Raw genomic sequence first — 18,436 nt, forward strand, 5'->3', positions numbered from 1 at the left:
TTGAGGACGACTGGTCGTCAGAACTGGCCTGGGTAGGAGGCCCATAGCGTGCCGGCGGAGCCCAGTGATTGCGGCAGTGGCGAGCAATATGACCGACACGTCGGCAGTTGAAGCATATGGGCTTGTCGTCCAGTGTACGCCATTCGGACAAATTGCGCTGTCGAGAGTAGTTGGGACCAAATCGAGGAGCAGAGGGACGACGATAAAAAGGCTCGGCAGAGTAGACTGGTTGAATGGGGTGTAGGCCGACGTTCGATAATTCTTGACGAACGACGGCTTGTATGAGTGAGATAGTGGTCGGTGAAGGTTCGGGCGTTGGAAATGGAGTAACTACTGGTTGGGCTGCCTCGACCTCACGACGAATGACGCGGGTGAGGTTGTCACATCGGGGAACTGGGCGAACGGAGTCATCACAAGAGGAAGTAGCAGCTGTGTTCGGCAGGCGCATGATGACGTGGGTGACGCGGCGAGCTTTAGCCTGTTCTAGATGGCGGCATTCTGTCAGGATCGTGTCGATACTCGTGACATTATTAAAAACCAGCAGGTTGAAGGCATCGTCAGCAATCCCTTTGAGGACGTGATTAACGTTTTCTTCTTCTGACATAACTGGTCGACCTTGCTACAAAGCGCCAAGACGTCAAGAATGTATGAGACGTACGATTCAGTAGACGTCTGGGCGCGAGTGGCGAGAGTCTTCTTGGCAGCGAGCTGACGACCAGATGAATCGCTGAAAAGATCACGGATCTTCGATTTGAAAAGATCCCAGCTTGTGATTTTGGCTTCGTTGGTTTCGAACCATGTCCGCGACGTGCCGTCGAGGTAGAACACAACATTGGCGAGCATGAGCGTGAGATCCCAGCGGTGGGTAGCACTGACCCGCTCGTACCGGTACAGCCACGAGTCAACGTCGATAGTACCGTCAGCGAAGAAAGTTCCAGGATCCCGCAAGGGTGGCAGGGTGACGTAGGTTGTCGACTCGGATCGAGAGACCGGTGGTGATGAGGCACTGGCAGTTGAAGTAGCCGAAGAGTCCCTGGTGTTGCGACCGCTGCGCGTCTCCATCGAGGTACGGGAGTCGTCCACCTCCACCAATAATGTTACGGGTGACTTATTTATTAATTAAATACGATGCACCGTGCTTGGCGAACAAGATGACGACAGTTCATCAACAACCAGCCACCAACGTTGTCTTTCTCTTTCTTGCAGCAAGGCTGTGCCGACTGTTGTGTATCAATAATAATAATAATAATAATAATATCTGGGGTTTAACGTCCCAAAACAACAATGTAATTATTAGAGACGCCGTAGTGGAGGGCTCCGAAAATTTCGACCACCTGGTATTCCTTAACATGGTCAGAACATAGGAATGTTCTTACAGTATAGCCGCAAAAATTTTTACACCCGGTGAGTTGCTACCTTTTGCCATTTTGAAACATTGCTCTCTTTGTTATCGAAGCGTGCACACTTACAAAGACTCACCAGCTTGCCTATTTCGCTGCTTTGTTGTCTGCTATACTCTCTTCTCTGCTTCAAGTGCTTATTCTAATAATTTAATTCTGATCAATACACCCAGCTTATAGACGCATTCCAGGTGCATGCATAACAGTGTGCCATTCACATCATAACTCTCTATGGTCACCTGTTAGACACTTGCAGACATGTGACGATGTTGGTTACTCTAGTTTCGGACCCATGTTTCACGTCAGGGCTCTCCGTCCCCAGCTGCAACTGAGGGACGCTCTTACCCTCACACATTCTCCTCTGCACCTCTGAAAGGTTCTCGACCACAGAAGACCGCACGTTGATCGGGGAGGGTCGACGCTGGCAGGAGCCAAAACCAAAAGTGTGCGCACACAGCCAGAAAATGTAAGAAGCAATTGGGACAGCAGCAAATTGGACCGAAGCGAGGAAGCAGTGCCCGGGAGATAAAAGTAGACGCCTTAGCCCCAGTCAAGGTACATGTCTTAGCATCTGTCATTGCTTGCCGAACTTAGCTCCTGGTGTGTGAACTGACAAGGCATCGAGACCTTCTGTCCTGGCGCCAAACTATTATAGAAATTTGGAATAAACCTTTTGTTTGTGTGTGTTTGTCATACAGTATTTATTCAAATCTAGGCCGATAATTTTTTTCAAATTTCTTTTTATCAAAATCCAGGGTCGGCTTAGATTCAATAATTTTAAAACCGCGCCATTTTTCATTGACAAAAGGGGTGCACAACTAGTGCCACTTAGACGGTGTTGTAACCATTAGTAGTCGAGCCAACACCTGGCTTAAGTACACACATGAGGCTGCCATTTTGATCGTTGTGTCAAGTGTTAAGACAAGCCGTTCGTCATTTCTAGTCGCGCTTCGAATGGTCTGTGTGTGGCATAGCTCAATGGCACCAAACAGGTGGTGTCATTATACTATTACCACTTATAAAAGGAAAGTTGTCCTAGCCGTGGAGTTGTCGTCCAACGTTCAAGCAGGGCGGGACTTTGGAGTGGACAATAAAAATGTGTGTCCCTGGAGGGGCTGCTGCTGCAGCGTGGAATGACATCCTAGGAACTTTGATTGTGCACTCTTAAAGAAATGCAGCATATTCGATGCGCTTGATGGCACCGAGGATCGCACACTTTTTGAAGATAGCGACAAAGAAGTCAGTCACGCGGGAAGCAGCGACGACAAGGCGGAATGAGCACGGCATCGGCAAGCGTGGCATCTTTTAAGATGCAAATAACTAGAACCAGTGCAACAAAAAAAAAAGTGACGCCAATACACACAGAACAGGACCAGTGGCTGTTTATTTGCATCATGAACCAACTTCTTTGTTTCATCGCTATATTCAACAAATGTTACCTCTTCGTGAACGCTATCTTCGCTATTTCGGTTGGCCTACATTCGAGGTAATTTTTTTATTCCGGGCTTCAGATTTTTGAGGGGTCGGCTTAAAATCGGGGGTCAGCCTAGACTCGAGTAATTACCACGGTATTGTGCACCACGTAACAAGTGCAGTGTGCCTCTAAATGCTGTAAAGCGTTGAGGAGCGTATGCATGCACTGAAAAGCTGGCCAGTGTCCATAGTACCTAAACAGGAGCTAGACAAGGCAGAACCTGCTTAAAAAGACCATTTTCACTTCGATGAAGACATAAGATGTTTAGAAGAGCAAGGGCCAGGTGTGGCCAAGAAGCATAACTTTCACTTCTGACAAACTTTAGAGAAATTAGGCAAAAACCTGCGAGAATCATCACAACAAAATAGACCTTTTGCCATAAATACAGCACTCTACATTACTCTAGAGGTAAATATTTGTGAAAGGGCACGCCGGCCAGCAGACATCCATAAAAATGTGAAGCTGTTGTGCCGAATTGCATTCTCTCCACACATTTTGCCATTCTTCAGTGGTGATCAGTTGGGGCACACTAGTGTATACACTGTCTCACTGGGATATTTCACAACATTTCATGAAGATATTACAGCCTTCAGCAGGCAACAGATCCAGTTAATGGTGGCTGGATAAACTGCTATCTCGAAGGCTATGCTTTACAGCCACTACAATGGCCAAAGTAAGCATAGCCCTCAAATTCTGCATGACACGTGAAGATGAAGGTAATCAACCAGCCTTTTCTTTAAAAATGAAAATACAAACTATAACAAATGTTACATTGAATGAGCCCAATAATAATATGCAGATATGAAGCAAATTTCGACATTTTTTTCACACACTTGCATAGGGCCTTTGAAAGTGGCATCTAGGAAAAACTTGAGTGTCTTTGAAAGCCACCAATGAAGACCCATTCCTTGTTTTTACCAGAAAAACCAGGGAATAAATGACACTACGTGCTAAATCTAAAGGTCATGACTATATTATCAGAACTTTCTGCAACTTATGAGAACGAACAAAACTACAGTAGGTGCAAAATCTATCTAAACAAAAAGTGTCATGTGCTATCAGTAGCAAACGACGTAAGAAACTACATACTAACTTGAAGGGTCCCTGAAACGGTTTTGTCACATTCCATTTTTTATTAGACCACTACTGGAGCAAATCATTGACACCAGAGTTCAATCAAAACACTAAGCTTGTGCGGTTATTCGAATGCTTCGGTTATTCGAACGAATAGTTGAGTATTCAAATTCACTTCGATTCAAATTTAAATTATCGAATATTTTTGAAGTATTCACATTGAACGAATAGATGTATATTAATCCGCATGTCACCACCTGTAAAGTGGTTTCACAGCAATGCAGTGGTGCTGAACAGTGAAAGCATCTATTTTTTAAAAAAATTCGCTTTGCCCTGAAGCCCTCCTTCAAATTTAAAGGGGCGCTGCAACACTTACTGAACATGGTCAGAAAACGCTGCCGATCGGTAGTCGAGGCTACCGAGAACACACGAGGCAAATCACGTAGCCTGTAATTCACAATAAATTTTCAAAGCTAAAAATTTCATTCTTTACATGGCAAATGACACTCCAAGCTGAGAAATCACGTGCCGCAGCCAAGAAGGAATATACGGCTCTGGTTGGCCGATTTGAGTATGGCGCGCTCGTCCCTACCAGGGCCGCCGCTTGTCCATGAGTACATGTGCGATCGCACTGAAAAGCCGCGTATTCGAAGAAAAAAAATGAGGTGCTCAAGGTCAAGAGGTGCGTGTGAAGTATTTTCTTTCGCCGTGCCATTCCTCCCTGCTTACCTTCCAGCTATTTCGTCGGGACGAGAAGAGAGAATGCAATTGCAGCGTGCCACAAATTTTTGGAACTCCGCTCATACTGGACTGATTCTAGAAACTTTGCAGCGGTACATTTGTGAGGCAACAAGCATGGTTACTGGCTCCATGGCTACTTGGAAAAGTGTTGCAGGGCCCGTTTTAAGAACATGTTACCCTCAAATCAATTTTTTTTATTAAGCTTGTTATGACGACTTATATGCTCCATGTATAATAAATTTTGAAACGTTAAGTATCTTGGAGGTTATCACTCCCATCCTACCGAAACTACTACTCAAGGTTGTTTCGACTTCCATTGAACAGAAAAAAAAAGGCATTTGCATAGAGCCCCTATTTTAATTCAAAAGAAATATTGTGCAGGTTAGTTAGGTCATGATAAATATTCCCTTTTTTTTATTTGTCACACATACCATTCGAATTCGATTCGAAGTTATTCAATCAAAATCACAATTTTCTTCGAATTCGCTTCGAACCAAAAATTCACTATTCGCACAACCCTACAAAACACCCATCATTAACGAATCTACGGGTACTAAAAAAGTACCCTTCTCCTCCACTGCACCTTTCGCTGTCAACTGCCCTCAACTCTTCCTTCGAGCTCTCGGGGCTAAGCTCCCCCTTCACGATGTGGCCTGCGTCACAATGTGGCGTGAGACCGCATACGCATAAATCCCGCCGCCGATCCATATCCGGCAGTCTGTGCTGCGCATTCCACAGCCAATCAGATAAGCTGGAAACAATGATGTCAGCGGGGCAGAGTGTTTCGCTTGGTATATGGCCGGTTGAAAACACGTTTGGTCAAGTCGCAGCGATCTGCAGTAATCTGGAGCGATTCGCAGCTTTAAAGCGTTTTAATAAATTACACAGTTTATGCAGGGAGCTCAAATCGGTCTCTAAATTACCCTTGGGACTTGGTCTATCGGCTAATGTGTTTGTAAAAAATTGTCAAAACCGTTCCAGTGTCCCTTTAATTTTTTTAGCCTGTGAGAATCATAGTTGAACATACCCAAGCATTGCAAAAAACAGGAAGCTTGTACCATAATTGCTGATCTAAAGCAGCAAGAAAACACTATATCATGCTGGTGTCTGTCATGACAGCCGTTCAAATACATGGCACTAGCAGACAATAGCAAAGTCGGCGTGTTTTTGTCCAGCCTCTTCTGCATGTCATTGCTAAGGGGTCTTGTTACTTTGGAAAGAAAGGTCAACTGAGAAGATCTCAAAATTTGCTGGCATGAGAAGGCACTTGTTAAAGTTTTTAAAGTGCAGAATTAGGCATTAGGTGCATTGCGAGCGATTTTTACCCAGCTGCTCACAGAAGATAAGGAAAGTAACCAATGAGTACTTGTTTGATTTGTGCGAAGATGTGAAAAATTGCACTGACAGTGACCTAGGTCATATTTTGATGACCATCATGGATAAAGCTCGGGCTATAGGCGTAATCCCAAAACGATGCAAGTTTATAGGCAGTTAAAGGTGCCTTCTACATGAAGACTGAATAAGTGCGACCAGTGCAGTTTTATAATAACAATAAAATGATCATCGTATTTTTTAATCTTCTTTATCAATTGACAAATTATGCAGCCATAACTTTTTCCCCTCTAGGACAGGCTAACAAACAAATTTTACTAGCAGGTAAAAACCCAATTAATAAAGAATATCTCAAGAAAATATGCAAAATTGTTGAATGCCCTTGACTGGCTTTTCTACTATGATATTACTACCACTCAAAATGTTTGGGGTATGATATGGTTATATTCAGCCTCTCAGCTTCCTGAGCTTCCCAGATCAAGCTTCCTGTATCAATTGTTAATTAGTTAAAACAAAAAAATAAAGGAAGCCAAGTCATCACTGCACATAAAGTGAAGAAAACTCTGTCGTTTTGTTGGAAGAATCTGCAGGGGCCACTCAACACCATTACGCTTGAGCTCCTCCAGGGTCACTATGAACAGCACAAGAAAAAGCTGGATAGGCACAATAACTCATCTACAAGTTATATTGAGAGGAACTAATTGTAGAACTAAGTGAAGAGTTCTGGTAACTAAACAATTGCAAATGATATCACTGTTTTGCTTGCAATATCGAGGCACAAGAACTGTAGTTAGCTAGCTCATCTGTTCATGGTCAACTCTGTTCACTGAGTGCTAACGATAGTCTACGTCCATCATTTTCCCTGCGCAGTCAATTTTCGTTCACTGAGAGTTAGAAACTTACCTATCACGATGTTGTACATATTCAAAGAAATAAAGTTACTTTAAACTTAAACTGACACCATTTACATGTACCCACTTACAATGGAGAGCTCTTGATTCATAGTACAGTACCTTCAATTGGTCATTTCAGAGCAGCCTGTTAATACTACGCTGACTGTGTAAAGCAGGAACCAAACTTTGCCACATGACTACAAAGGCAGCTTTCTAAGTCCACTTATGTTCACAACACAACTTGAATAGTCTTGCACAATGGTGTAGCTCAGCCAAGCACTCTGACATGAGAAGTCGAAAACAGCATTACACACATCGAAATGGCGTCCTTGCCCTTCTCGCCAACAACAGTAAAGCACAGAATGCTAGAGAGAACTTAGTCCTATAAATTTTCTAGCCTAAAACAGACAGAACTCTGACACAACAAAGTGGTATTAAGTGGAAGTGATGAAAAACGCAATGAACATAAGTTATACTATAACTATGGACACAAGCTGTTTGATTAGTGCTCTGTGGCATTCTTCCAGTGTTCATAAGACAACTGGACTTCACAACAGTCATGCTTTAGATCAAATATACTGAGCGTGATCTGAACACAAAAAAAAAAAAATGAAACTTGTCATTACATGAGTGTATCCAATTTACTTTGTTTCTCTTCGGTATCTTTGTGCTCAGACTGCACGGTCAATTTTCAAGTTGGATGTTAATCCTCACATCTTGTCACGAACCACAGGTGCCAGTGCTTTTTCAACAATACTGCTATTGCACTCAACTCTTGCAGCTGACTGAACCCTTCATATGCAGCCCTCATAGCCAATATTTTTGTTTCCCATTTCAATGTAGACTACAATTAAAATAAACTGACTTTGACTATGTCCTGAAGCACCAAACTTACTGGCCCATTCTTTGAACTCGAAGATGTAGTAGTGCTTAAAACAAGCCAAGCAAATACAAATGGGATAAATCAGAGTGCCATACTCATGCACGTAAAAGTGAAACCTGCGTAAAGCCGACTGGCTCGCCACTTCATACTTCATTCTGCCTGGTGAAGAGGTGCAATGCAATTACACAGACACTAAAATGAAAAAATATTCAATGAAGTCTAGTTAATATATTTATCATACAAAGATGAACTATATTGTATTCTTGATTTACAAATACGAAACCTTGCAAGCTTCATGAGCCTTCATAAAGTGGTAAAACTGACTGAAATATAAAAAATCAAGAATGCTACGAAATTTGAGATATCCCATCAACAAGCATAGTTTTCCAGCTTTGCTGGTAGTACAACACATTTTTTTCAGCCTCGGTAATGCTCGGAGTAAATTCTGCTCCCATCTTATGATTGTTAGTTTTGACAACCAAAAAATGTTTGCCTGTTTCAAGCAGAATATTTTTATCATCAGGTATCGGTCGCAGAAGCCTTACTCAGGAAAACCACCGCCCAGAGGCAAGCCTGCTCCATTGCTGCTTCTGAAGCCCTGAGAAGAATCGCCTTTATGCCATACCTGCACAAAATTTCCCATAAAATAAAAAAATGTGGGTGCACGGGTGGATATTGTTCTGGTTCTAAGGGCCTCGAACGTGTTCGGAAAGCTATGCAGGATCAGCAACCTAGCCACTAACAGAGAGAAGACAATAGAGGAATAGATACGTATTTGCCAAAACCAGTGTTATTTACCACACATCAATTTTCAGTGGTAAACCCTATGTGGGGCTAACAAGGCAATGTCTGAGCAACAAAAGGCTTAGAGAGCAGAGTAGCAATGTCAACTAAGGACGTGAAGGTAAGTTAGCCATTCATAGATGCACATAGGATGGCTCGCCTCTGCTTAGTGAGCACACTGTAGTGCTGGCATGATAATGAAATGACGAGATTAATTAATGAATCTGCAACTATTGATAAGCTTAGCAAGGAGGGTATTAGTTCACCTTCTATGTCCCTACCCAGAAAAGATCTGTCATTCCTCATTGGATAGAGTGTGCATACTTGATATTTTTACAGCAAAAACTATTATGAGATGAGAACACGTGTCACGTGCAGCGCCGTATTGTCCACCACCACTGCCGGTGTGTGTAACCTAGATTCGAAAGAAAAAGAAACCCAGTAAATAAAAAGCACCAATGACACAGTGGGATTCGAACCTGGGTCCACTGCGTGCCAGTCCAGTAATCTACCACTGAGCCCCGCCATACTTGGAACTCGTTTCTAAACTGGCCTTAGGCAGGCTTGATGTCCGGAAAGGAATCGCGTTAATATGAGTAATAAAGCGTTTTAGAACAGCAAAACACCAACCAGGCGTCACACAATGTCAATAGTGTAACGAGTAGGTCGTACAATGTTCCAACCCATTACAAAAGCTTGTTCTTGATCACCTATTAACTGTGACACATATCCACTTGAGGTATAATTCTTCATTATTGCCAGTCAGTGCATGAAAAAATTGCAATAAATGCCTAACAAGTGAGTAGCGAATACCAGGCTTTTCCAAAGAATGACGAAGGATAGCATAGTGAATGCTGGCCTACTCCACAAAAGTTATTATTTATGATGTAGTGGGTACCCAGCAGTTTGCTTGTAGCAGTTACCCAAAGAGTGTTTAGAAAAGGCTCTCATAGGCCACTCTTCTAGCTTTTGCTGTGAATGTGCTGCATGTTCCACGCAGACCTGGCGTACTTTTTCTTGAATATATGTATAAGCCCACAGTCCTGCTTCAAAGCAATCATTGTCGAAAGGAGCACTTGTTTGTGTCTTGAAGTTTTCATGTTTGTATCTACACTTTCTGCACGGTACATTGCAAAAAATTTCACCAACAAACCAATGCTGCAGATAGAGTGGCATTCGAGAACTATAAATCTAGTTTTAATTTTACTTTCTAACAATCAACTTATTACAACATATAGCAAAAATGATATTTTGGAAAAATACTCTATTAGCATACACATGATCCACGTCTTTTTTTAGGGTCCCCTGCAATGCCTGATCTGTTTAGATAGTAAACAATGTGCTAGACCCTCAATGCTAACTAATACTGTTGTCCTCAGATAGGTGCCACAAAGTGTTCCCATGCAGCCTTGAATGACCCTTGGGCAGATTTGGGCATTGCGACTGAGCTAGCACTGTTTGTACATAGCACCGTGGCAATCATGTCTGCAAAGTAAGAATGTACTGAGCACCACAAAAATGCTCACAACACATACAATTTCCCCAATGCAACCACTGTTTGCAATGTCACCAGCTATGGCACAAATGATCTGATGGGGAATTCACAATTCCACCACTGTAAATGCACTGCAAAGCAAAATTAAAAGGGGAGGCAGAGGGGGGGGGGGGGCTTGTCATGTGATTAGCACACTGTCGCTCGGCTCTGATACATGGGGTAACGCAAGGAAGAACAGCTACCTGCGGACACCAGTTGAAATAAAGGGACATATGCTAGTTGAGATAAAGTTACACAGCATTTGTTATGACAATGAAGTTTGTATCCTGGAGGCATGGTGAAAGGACAGTTCAATTTCAGCCTAACTCTTTCCTTAATGAACTAATATGAATGTCTTTCATCAAAACATCCCTAAAATCTGAAAGTCTTTCATCAAAACCATTCCCTAAATAGCACCTTAATACTTCCAGTGAATAACCAAAATTTGAAATGAGGGCTGGTGAGGGGCTCTTTAAGACACTAAAAAACAGACACTTCTGCTGTTTGTATGCAACCCTTCTTTTAACAGCTGAGAGCTGTGGATAAGTTCTGATCACATGGTGTACTTCAAAATACACCCAAGATTAACCATATAAGAAATTTATATTCAGATGCCATCAGACTGTTCCCACCGGGACAGGAACTACTACTGCAGCCTTGTGACCAGCACTTGAACACTGCAAGATTATAGCAAGTACTTTATTCATTCATTCATTTAGCTTAGAATAGTGCCACTGATCAGACACTATGTATATGATGAATATGAGCTTCAGAATTACAGCGTAACCTTTAATTAAATGAAATATAGTTTCAATTCCTGAACCAACCCTTAGCAGGAAACAAAGATTTATTCATTAATCAACATAAAAGCCTGCAACAGGAATAAAATGTACTATGCACCCACATGCACAAAATAGCACCACAATAAAACAGTTTTAATGGAGAAAGCAACATGTCCATCAGTTACTGGACTAAGCGGCTTTGAGAAGAGGAACCAAGCGGCTGTGAGAAGAGAACACACGTCCTTTTCATGTCGTGTAAACACCTCCCAGTGATTATAGAATATCAACACCAAAGAAACTGCACTGTCCTGAATGGCAAACCCAAAGTTTGCTTAGGGTGTGCCATTCAGGACAGTGTGATTTGTGAGCAGCTAGTTTATGAGCAAGTGTAAGCAGTTCGCTGCAGCCTTCTCTACTTGACAGAAATGGTCAACGAAAAATAGATGCCCCGATCGAAACACCTAGTTTCCGTGCATTTTACTGTTCTCTACATTAACCGAATTGGCATTTTCACAGTCGGATTAACATTTTAAAAGTTGCATATTTCATTTTATGAAATAATTCCATATCAGGGACTTGAAACAGCCACAAAATAATAAATACCACCCGGCCTGCACTGAATGCGCAGCACTGTCATAGGGAACGCTAGAAGAGCAGCCTTCAAGAGCCTTTTTTTAACACTCTTTGGGTAGCTACTGCAAGCACACCTGCAGGGTACCCACTACACCATTAATCATTGTGTAGTAGGCAGGCATTCACTATGCCATCTTTCATCATTCTTTAGCGAAACGTACACGGTACATGCTGTACACTTGCAAGGAACTTTGTGCAATTTTTGTGCGCTGTGGCTGCCGACGATGAAGAATTATGCCAGAAGCTTTTGTAATCCCCACAATCCCCCCCCCCCCCCAGCGGGTATGCGCCACAGTTAATAGGTGAACAAGATCAAGCTTTTGTAAAGAATTGGAGCATTGGACGACCCACTCGATGTGCAATTTGCATTATCTGACACCTGGTTGTCAGATAATGTCTCCCCTTTCTGAAGGAGCAGGCACGCGTTGTGCCCCTATAGGTGGCACTTGTCAGCCTGTTCCCTCCCTATTTCCTTCGTGTCTTCGTGTTTTTTTTTATGTAGACAAGCCAAATAATATTAATAATAATAAATATTCCTTTGCTATTTTATAACGTTTTATTACTGATATTAATGCGATTCCTTTCCCGACATCAAGCCTGCCAAGGGCCAATTTTATCGAATCCCAGCTGCGGAGGTTGCATTTCCGATGGAGGCGGAAATGTTGTAGGCCCGTGTGCTCAGATTTGGGTGCACGTTAAAGAACCCCAGGTGGTCGAAATTTCCGGAGTCCTCCACTACGGCGTCTCTCATAATCATATGGCGGTTTGGGGACGTTAAGCTCCACATATCTATCAATCAAGGGCCAATTTCCAAGGATGTTCCAAGCATGGCGTGGCTCAGTGATAGAATACTGGGCTGGCATACAGGGTACCTGGGTAGGAATCCCATAGCATCCTTGTTGTTTTTTATTTACTGGCTTTTTTTTTTTTTATTTTGTGCAATAGTGGTTACGGACACCGGCGGTGGCGGCGGACCACCACGGTGCGCACGTGACCCGTGTTGTGATCTTATGACAGCTTTCGCTGTAATATAGTCTTATTCACACAAAGTTATTTATGGTCTCTGTTTTTCTTGAGTGCTTGCATCAGTGTGGACTTGCATGAGTCGGGGGTTCAAGAAGGTAGGCCCCTTTACTTAAGAAAACAAGAACCTATAGTGTACGAAATATTGTACAAAATGTCATCATCTTCATTTCCTACAAACTTTTATATATTTTATAAAGTGCTCCTGCTTGAAGTGATGTTTCATCAACGAGCCTAAGCTAGTTCCTATGCACACGATAGAAATGTCAAATGAAGGATGGATGCCACCTCAAAAAACTTGACCTAGTATGAAAGTTAGAGTAGCTTAAACAAGAAATTTCAAGAAGATCCGACATGCCTTGTTCATGTAATTTCATTATTGTCCCTCACTGCTGACCAAAGGAAGTCGAGTTAGCATGACTTCTGTTCGGCAACAGAGACATGGATATAATAAGACAATGATGAAACATGTTCTTTCCATTATTATAGCCCATGGATAAGTCAACAATTTACTTTTGGTACTGATATTTTTAACGCTCTTGTTTCATTTCATCCCTCAAGTCATGTTTCTTGCCTTTTCCAGGTGACTTGTCTCCGGTCTGCTCGCCTGCTTCCTTTTGCTGGGTTTTCTTGGGCCCTGGAAAGTACTTCTCAAAGCCTTTCGGCGGTCTTTCACAAAGTAGCTGCCACTGCTCCAGGAAGAAGTAAAGTGGCGGCAATGTCGGTGGAGCTCCATTTAAAGTAAAAATCCTCGTGCATATCTGAAAATGAAACACAAATATTCCACTGTGAGCGTTTTAAGGAAAATTTTGAGACAGAGTAGCTGCTTCCTGAATTTGGCCGAAATGTTTAAAGTCTTACCAGCGTTATTCAATATAGCAGCTTCAAGCTGTTTTTCTTTCTTTCATGTGCTCTGTATAAATAGCAACGTACTAAAGTTATTTAAAGCCTTTGGTGCCTGAATTGACAAAGTTTTACAAAATAAATCATTTTGAGACATTATAATGATACAGAGTAACTTTTTAATGCAGCACAGCACCCCTCCTTCCTTTCCATTCTGTGTACTGGAAGACTTCACACAGCGTGGCTATGACTGTATAAAAATTTCTGAAGTGTTCCACTGTGTTTGTTATAGATACTTTGATGAATATATTCAGTGGTCATATGCTTTATCCGCACCCAAAGAGAGGTCTTTTCATTTCCACAGCTTCTTGACATGACATAGCAAATGTTTCATGTTGTGTAGCGCATCCAGCAACAAAAGTGAGATTTCTCTCATATGGTTATGAACCCATATTACTACCTCAACTGTAAAGTCTAAATTCAGAAGTGGGCCACTAAAAATTTACCTGCAGCCTGTCTATTGTAGTGCCCTGACTAAAAAAATTTGAACCTACACTAACATGCACACAAAAAATATTTCCGTGGACACATTTTAAAATTCACAATGACATATTGGGAGCGCAAACCGACGGGACACAAGAGAGGAGACAAACTAGTGCAGACTAAAGCTTGGTTTATTCAACAAGATCATATATAGCAGAAAAGCAAAAAGGGAAATATAAGGGAGAAGGTTCTACCCTTATCAAGTGTCGTCCAGAAACGAGATTTCACAATCTAACGATATAGATGGTGAGCTGACACAACTATCAACATTCTTTTTTTTATTAAAAAAGGCTTCCACAATCTCTTTAGTACACATTATCTATAATATATATATATATATATATATATATATATATATATATTGCACAATCTCTCTAGTATATATATTATTTTTGTCGAATAAACTGAACTCGTTTGTCTCCTCTCTTGTGTCCCGTTAGTTTGCACTCCCAATATATCTTTACGAATATACACCAACTAGCCAGCCAAGCAACCCCTACATTTTAAAATGCCTATCACCAGACAAGGGCACTGCAAACAGAGTATCAAACAGCCTAAATCGCAATGTGATGATCACTTTGTAAAGTGCTCCATTGACATACACTTTAAAAATAGCTAAATGTTTAAATAAAACCCTGGCCACCTTTCTTTTTGGAAAAGTTATTGTCCATCACTAGACATCACAAGCATCACACACAATGCACAAACATTCAGCCACAGTGGAAACAACCTAAAAGTTCCTGTGAATCACAGGGTACTTAAAAACCACTACCTGAAACAAATGTGCCATGCAGCATCAAAACAAGAAAGCAGGAGCGAAATGAAAGCAGCATATTAAATCACAAACATTACACTAGTCCCCAAAGGCAGCTAGAAATCACTCCCTCTTTTCTTTACAAAAAACCATATGCCCAAATTTCTCAGTCATATTGATTGCAAGATTCATTTTTCGATTCCATTTCTCATGATATTGCCACCTGGCCATGAACTGCGGCGAGCACGAGCCCGCATCGAGGAGAAGAAACGAGGAAGAAGTTGTTGGGCTAGCGCGCTCTCGCCGAGGCTTTTGTTTTTTTGGTTGTGGTGTCCCTGACCTGCGCCTCTGTGACTACGCGGTATTCTTTACCTGAAGTCCCTCTTGTTCACGCGCAACAACTGGTGGAGTCGCTGGGTATTCCCAGTCAATGATCCAAACGCCTCCTGGGAGCCCTATACCCGCAGTCGCAACACCTGTCCACCGGGCCAGCCGGAGAATCCGAGGATTGTCCCCCGAGCGTGAACCTCTACCGGAGATGGCATCAACTGCACCACCCCAGAGCGGTACGGAAAATATTCCGATGGCTAATTACACGCTGCAGAAGCCACGAGTGCCGAAGGTGTTCCGTGGCTCCATGTTGGAGGATGTTGTGGACTGGTTGGCTCACTTTGAACGCGTTGCGGCTTTCAACGAATGGACCGACGCCAACAAGCTGCGGAATGTATATTTCAGCCTTGAGGACGGAGCTCGTACTTGGTACGAGAACCGCGAACCCTTCTCGTCGTGGACGATGTTTTGCCGTCAGCTGCTGGCAAGTTACGCTGACCCCCATCGCCGTGAACGAGCGGAACGGGCCATCCAATCACGCATCCAAATGCCGAACGAGAGCGTGATGGCGTACGTGGAGGACATGACGAGCCTTTTCCGTCGCGCTGACCCAGGTATGGGAGAAGACAAGAAGTTGCGCCACCTAATGCGAGGAGTTAAGGAGCAACTCTTCGCTGGTCTCGTGCGAAGTCCCCCGAATACTGTGGCAGAGTTTTTAACTGAAGCAACGACAATGGAAAACATGCTGCAGCAGCGATCAGCTGTGTACGACCGCCACATGAATGTTGCCTCGCCGGTGGACCAGATTGGAGTTGCGGGGAGTAACGTCAATCTCGAAGCTCTCTGCGACCTCATCAGATCGGTGGTACGCGACGAGCTGCAGAAGATTCACGGGCCGCCTCCACCTGCTGCGGGATCCATCTCCAGCCTCATCAGGAGTGAAGTACAGCAGGCTTTGCAAGTCCCGCTGTCCAACGATGCTTCCCCGCCTGTACCGATCGAGCCTCACCGTGCATCTTATGCCGAGGCTGTGAGCTGTTACGTCGCTCCTGCATCGTACGCCGAAGCTGCGAGTCGTTACGCTCCTCCACGCCGTTTCGTACACCCTGCACATCGCGATCCACTCCCAGCAGTTCAACCAGTCCAGCATTTCGAGAATCGGCAGCTCCTCCCGCGGAAATCGGACGTATGGCGCACACCGGACAGGCGGCCGCTGTGCTACCACTGTGGCGAAGCCGGACACGTGTACCGCGAATGCCAGTACCGTCGCCTCGGACTTCAGGGTTTCGCCGTCGACTCACCCAGGCCAAGATTTGGCGAAAGACCCAGAGCGATTGAGGAGTACCTGTCCGAGCAGCGCATGCCACTGCTCCCGCGGCGCCAGTCACGATCACCATCTCCAAGAAGGTCTTCGTCAAGTGTCCCGAACTACCCAGGGGCGGCGCCAGCACGGCCGCTCAGCCCTAGGCGGGAAAACTAACGACAGCGACCTTCGGGGGCGGGGCCGCTGATAAACGACACGAACAAGGGCCCCAATCCATGCGAGTACGTACCAGCAGTGGTTCAACGACGACAGCTCCCGAATCAGAAAGCCGACTTTCCCTAGATATACCTGTAGTGCTCGACGGCCGCCACGATATTACAGCTTTATTAGACACAGGGGCCGACTACTCCATCATGAGCAGAAAACTGGCGACGCATCTCAAGAAAGTGGGTACGCCGTGGTACGGGACACGAATCCGTACAGCCGGCGGGCACGTCGTCACCCCTCTCGGTATCTGCACGATTAGAGTCGGCATTCGCAAACGCACATTTCTCTGCAGCTGCCTTATACTTCCTGAATGCTCCCGAGACCTCATCCTAGGCGTCGACTTTTTACGTGAATACGGCGCTATCATTGACCTCAGACAGCGCACAGTGACGTTCTCTACAGACAAAGCAGAAAAGCCTGATGACAGCCATCTCAGTTCGCTTCGTGTTTCGGCCGACATAATCACGTTGCCTCCACGTTCAAGCATCCTGGTTGAAGTCGTGTGTGACGAGATACGTGACGGTGAGGCAGTCGCCGAAGGCAACTTGACACTTTTGTTTAGCATAGGTGTCTGCGCAGCCCGCAGCCTCATTACGCTTCACGACAGACGTGCCACGCTGCTTGTGACAAATTTTAGTAATGAGCAGCGGCACCTGTTTCGACGCACCGCTATCGCTTTCGCCTACCCCATCGAAGACGTTGCTGAATGTTTTTCTGCCGCATCAATAAATAGTGGGCTACAATCGACATCGACCGGCGTTTCTAAGGCTCTTGAAAAGGTGGACATCAATTCGAGCCTCACGCAGAAAGAGCGCACAGCGCTGCAGGAGCTGTTGCTTGAATTTCAAGAGTGTTTCGCTTCATCCTCAAAGGTGCGCCAAACGCCCCTTATGAAACACCGGATTATTATACACACCGATGTCTCGCCCATAAAGCAACAACCCTACCGAGTTTCTGCCAAAGAACGTGACGCGATCAATGCTCAAGTCGAAGAGATGCTTCAGGATGATGTTATACAGCCGTCCAATAGTCCATGGTCATCGCCAGTCGTTCTTGTAAAGAAAAAGGACGGAACGTTGCGTTTCTGCGTGGACTACAGAAAGCTGAACGACGTGACAAAAAAAGACGTGTATCCTCTGCCACGCATCGATGATTCACTAGACAGACTACGGCGAGCAAGGTATTTTTCATCCATAGACTTGAAAAGCGGATACTGGCAGATTGAGGTTGATGAAAGAGACCGAGAAAAAACTGCTTTTGTTACACCGGACGGCCTGTATGAATTCAAGGTGCTTCCCTTCGGCCTGTGTTCTGCACCAGCGACATTCCAAAGAATGATGGACACTGTTCTTACCGGTCTGAAGTGGAACACCTGCTTAGTTTATCTCGATGATGTCGTCGTATTTTCGGTCACTTTCGAGGAACACTTGAAACGTCTGCAGGCTGTTCTGGAAGCACTCCACTCTGCGAACCTCACGCTGAAGCCAGAAAAATGCCACTTTGGCTATAAAGAACTTAAATTTCTGGGGCATGTTGTGAGCGCAGACGGTGTTCGACCTGACCCCGACAAGACAACCGCCGTAGCCTCCTTTCCCGTTCCCCGTGACAAGAAAGCAGTACGCCGCTTCCTCGGTCTGTGCGCCTACTATCGTCGCTTCATCGCCAATTTTTCTAGAATTGCCGAGCCTCTGACTCGTCTCACACGTGACGACGTACCATTCGTTTGGAATGAAGAACAGAACGCGGCTTTTATCGATCTACGTGAGCGTATGCAGGCACCACCAGTTCTTGCTCACTTCGACGAGGATGCTGCCACGGAAGTTCATACCGACGCGAGCAATGTAGGTCTCGGCGCCGTGCTTGTCCAACATCAAGAAGGCACC

At 44.3% G+C, this 18,436-nt stretch overlaps 1 protein-coding gene across 2 annotated transcripts in view; it reads right to left on the reverse strand.

Annotated features, from left to right (window-relative positions):
* The window catches only part of Afg3l2 (AFG3 like matrix AAA peptidase subunit 2), an 89,312-nt gene that overhangs the window by 53,754 nt on the left and 17,122 nt on the right, over positions 1–18,436 (reverse strand). For both annotated transcript variants that reach the window (XM_037427411.2, XM_037427410.2), the window contains exon 2: positions 13,127–13,313. In XM_037427411.2, the coding sequence (XP_037283308.1) occupies positions 13,127–13,313 (187 nt within the window). The remainder of the gene's footprint in view (positions 1–13,126; positions 13,314–18,436) is intronic.

Source organism: Rhipicephalus microplus, chromosome X, assembly GCF_043290135.1.
Source record: "Rhipicephalus microplus isolate Deutch F79 chromosome X, USDA_Rmic, whole genome shotgun sequence".
NCBI classification, from domain to species: Eukaryota; Metazoa; Arthropoda; class Arachnida; order Ixodida; family Ixodidae; genus Rhipicephalus; species Rhipicephalus microplus.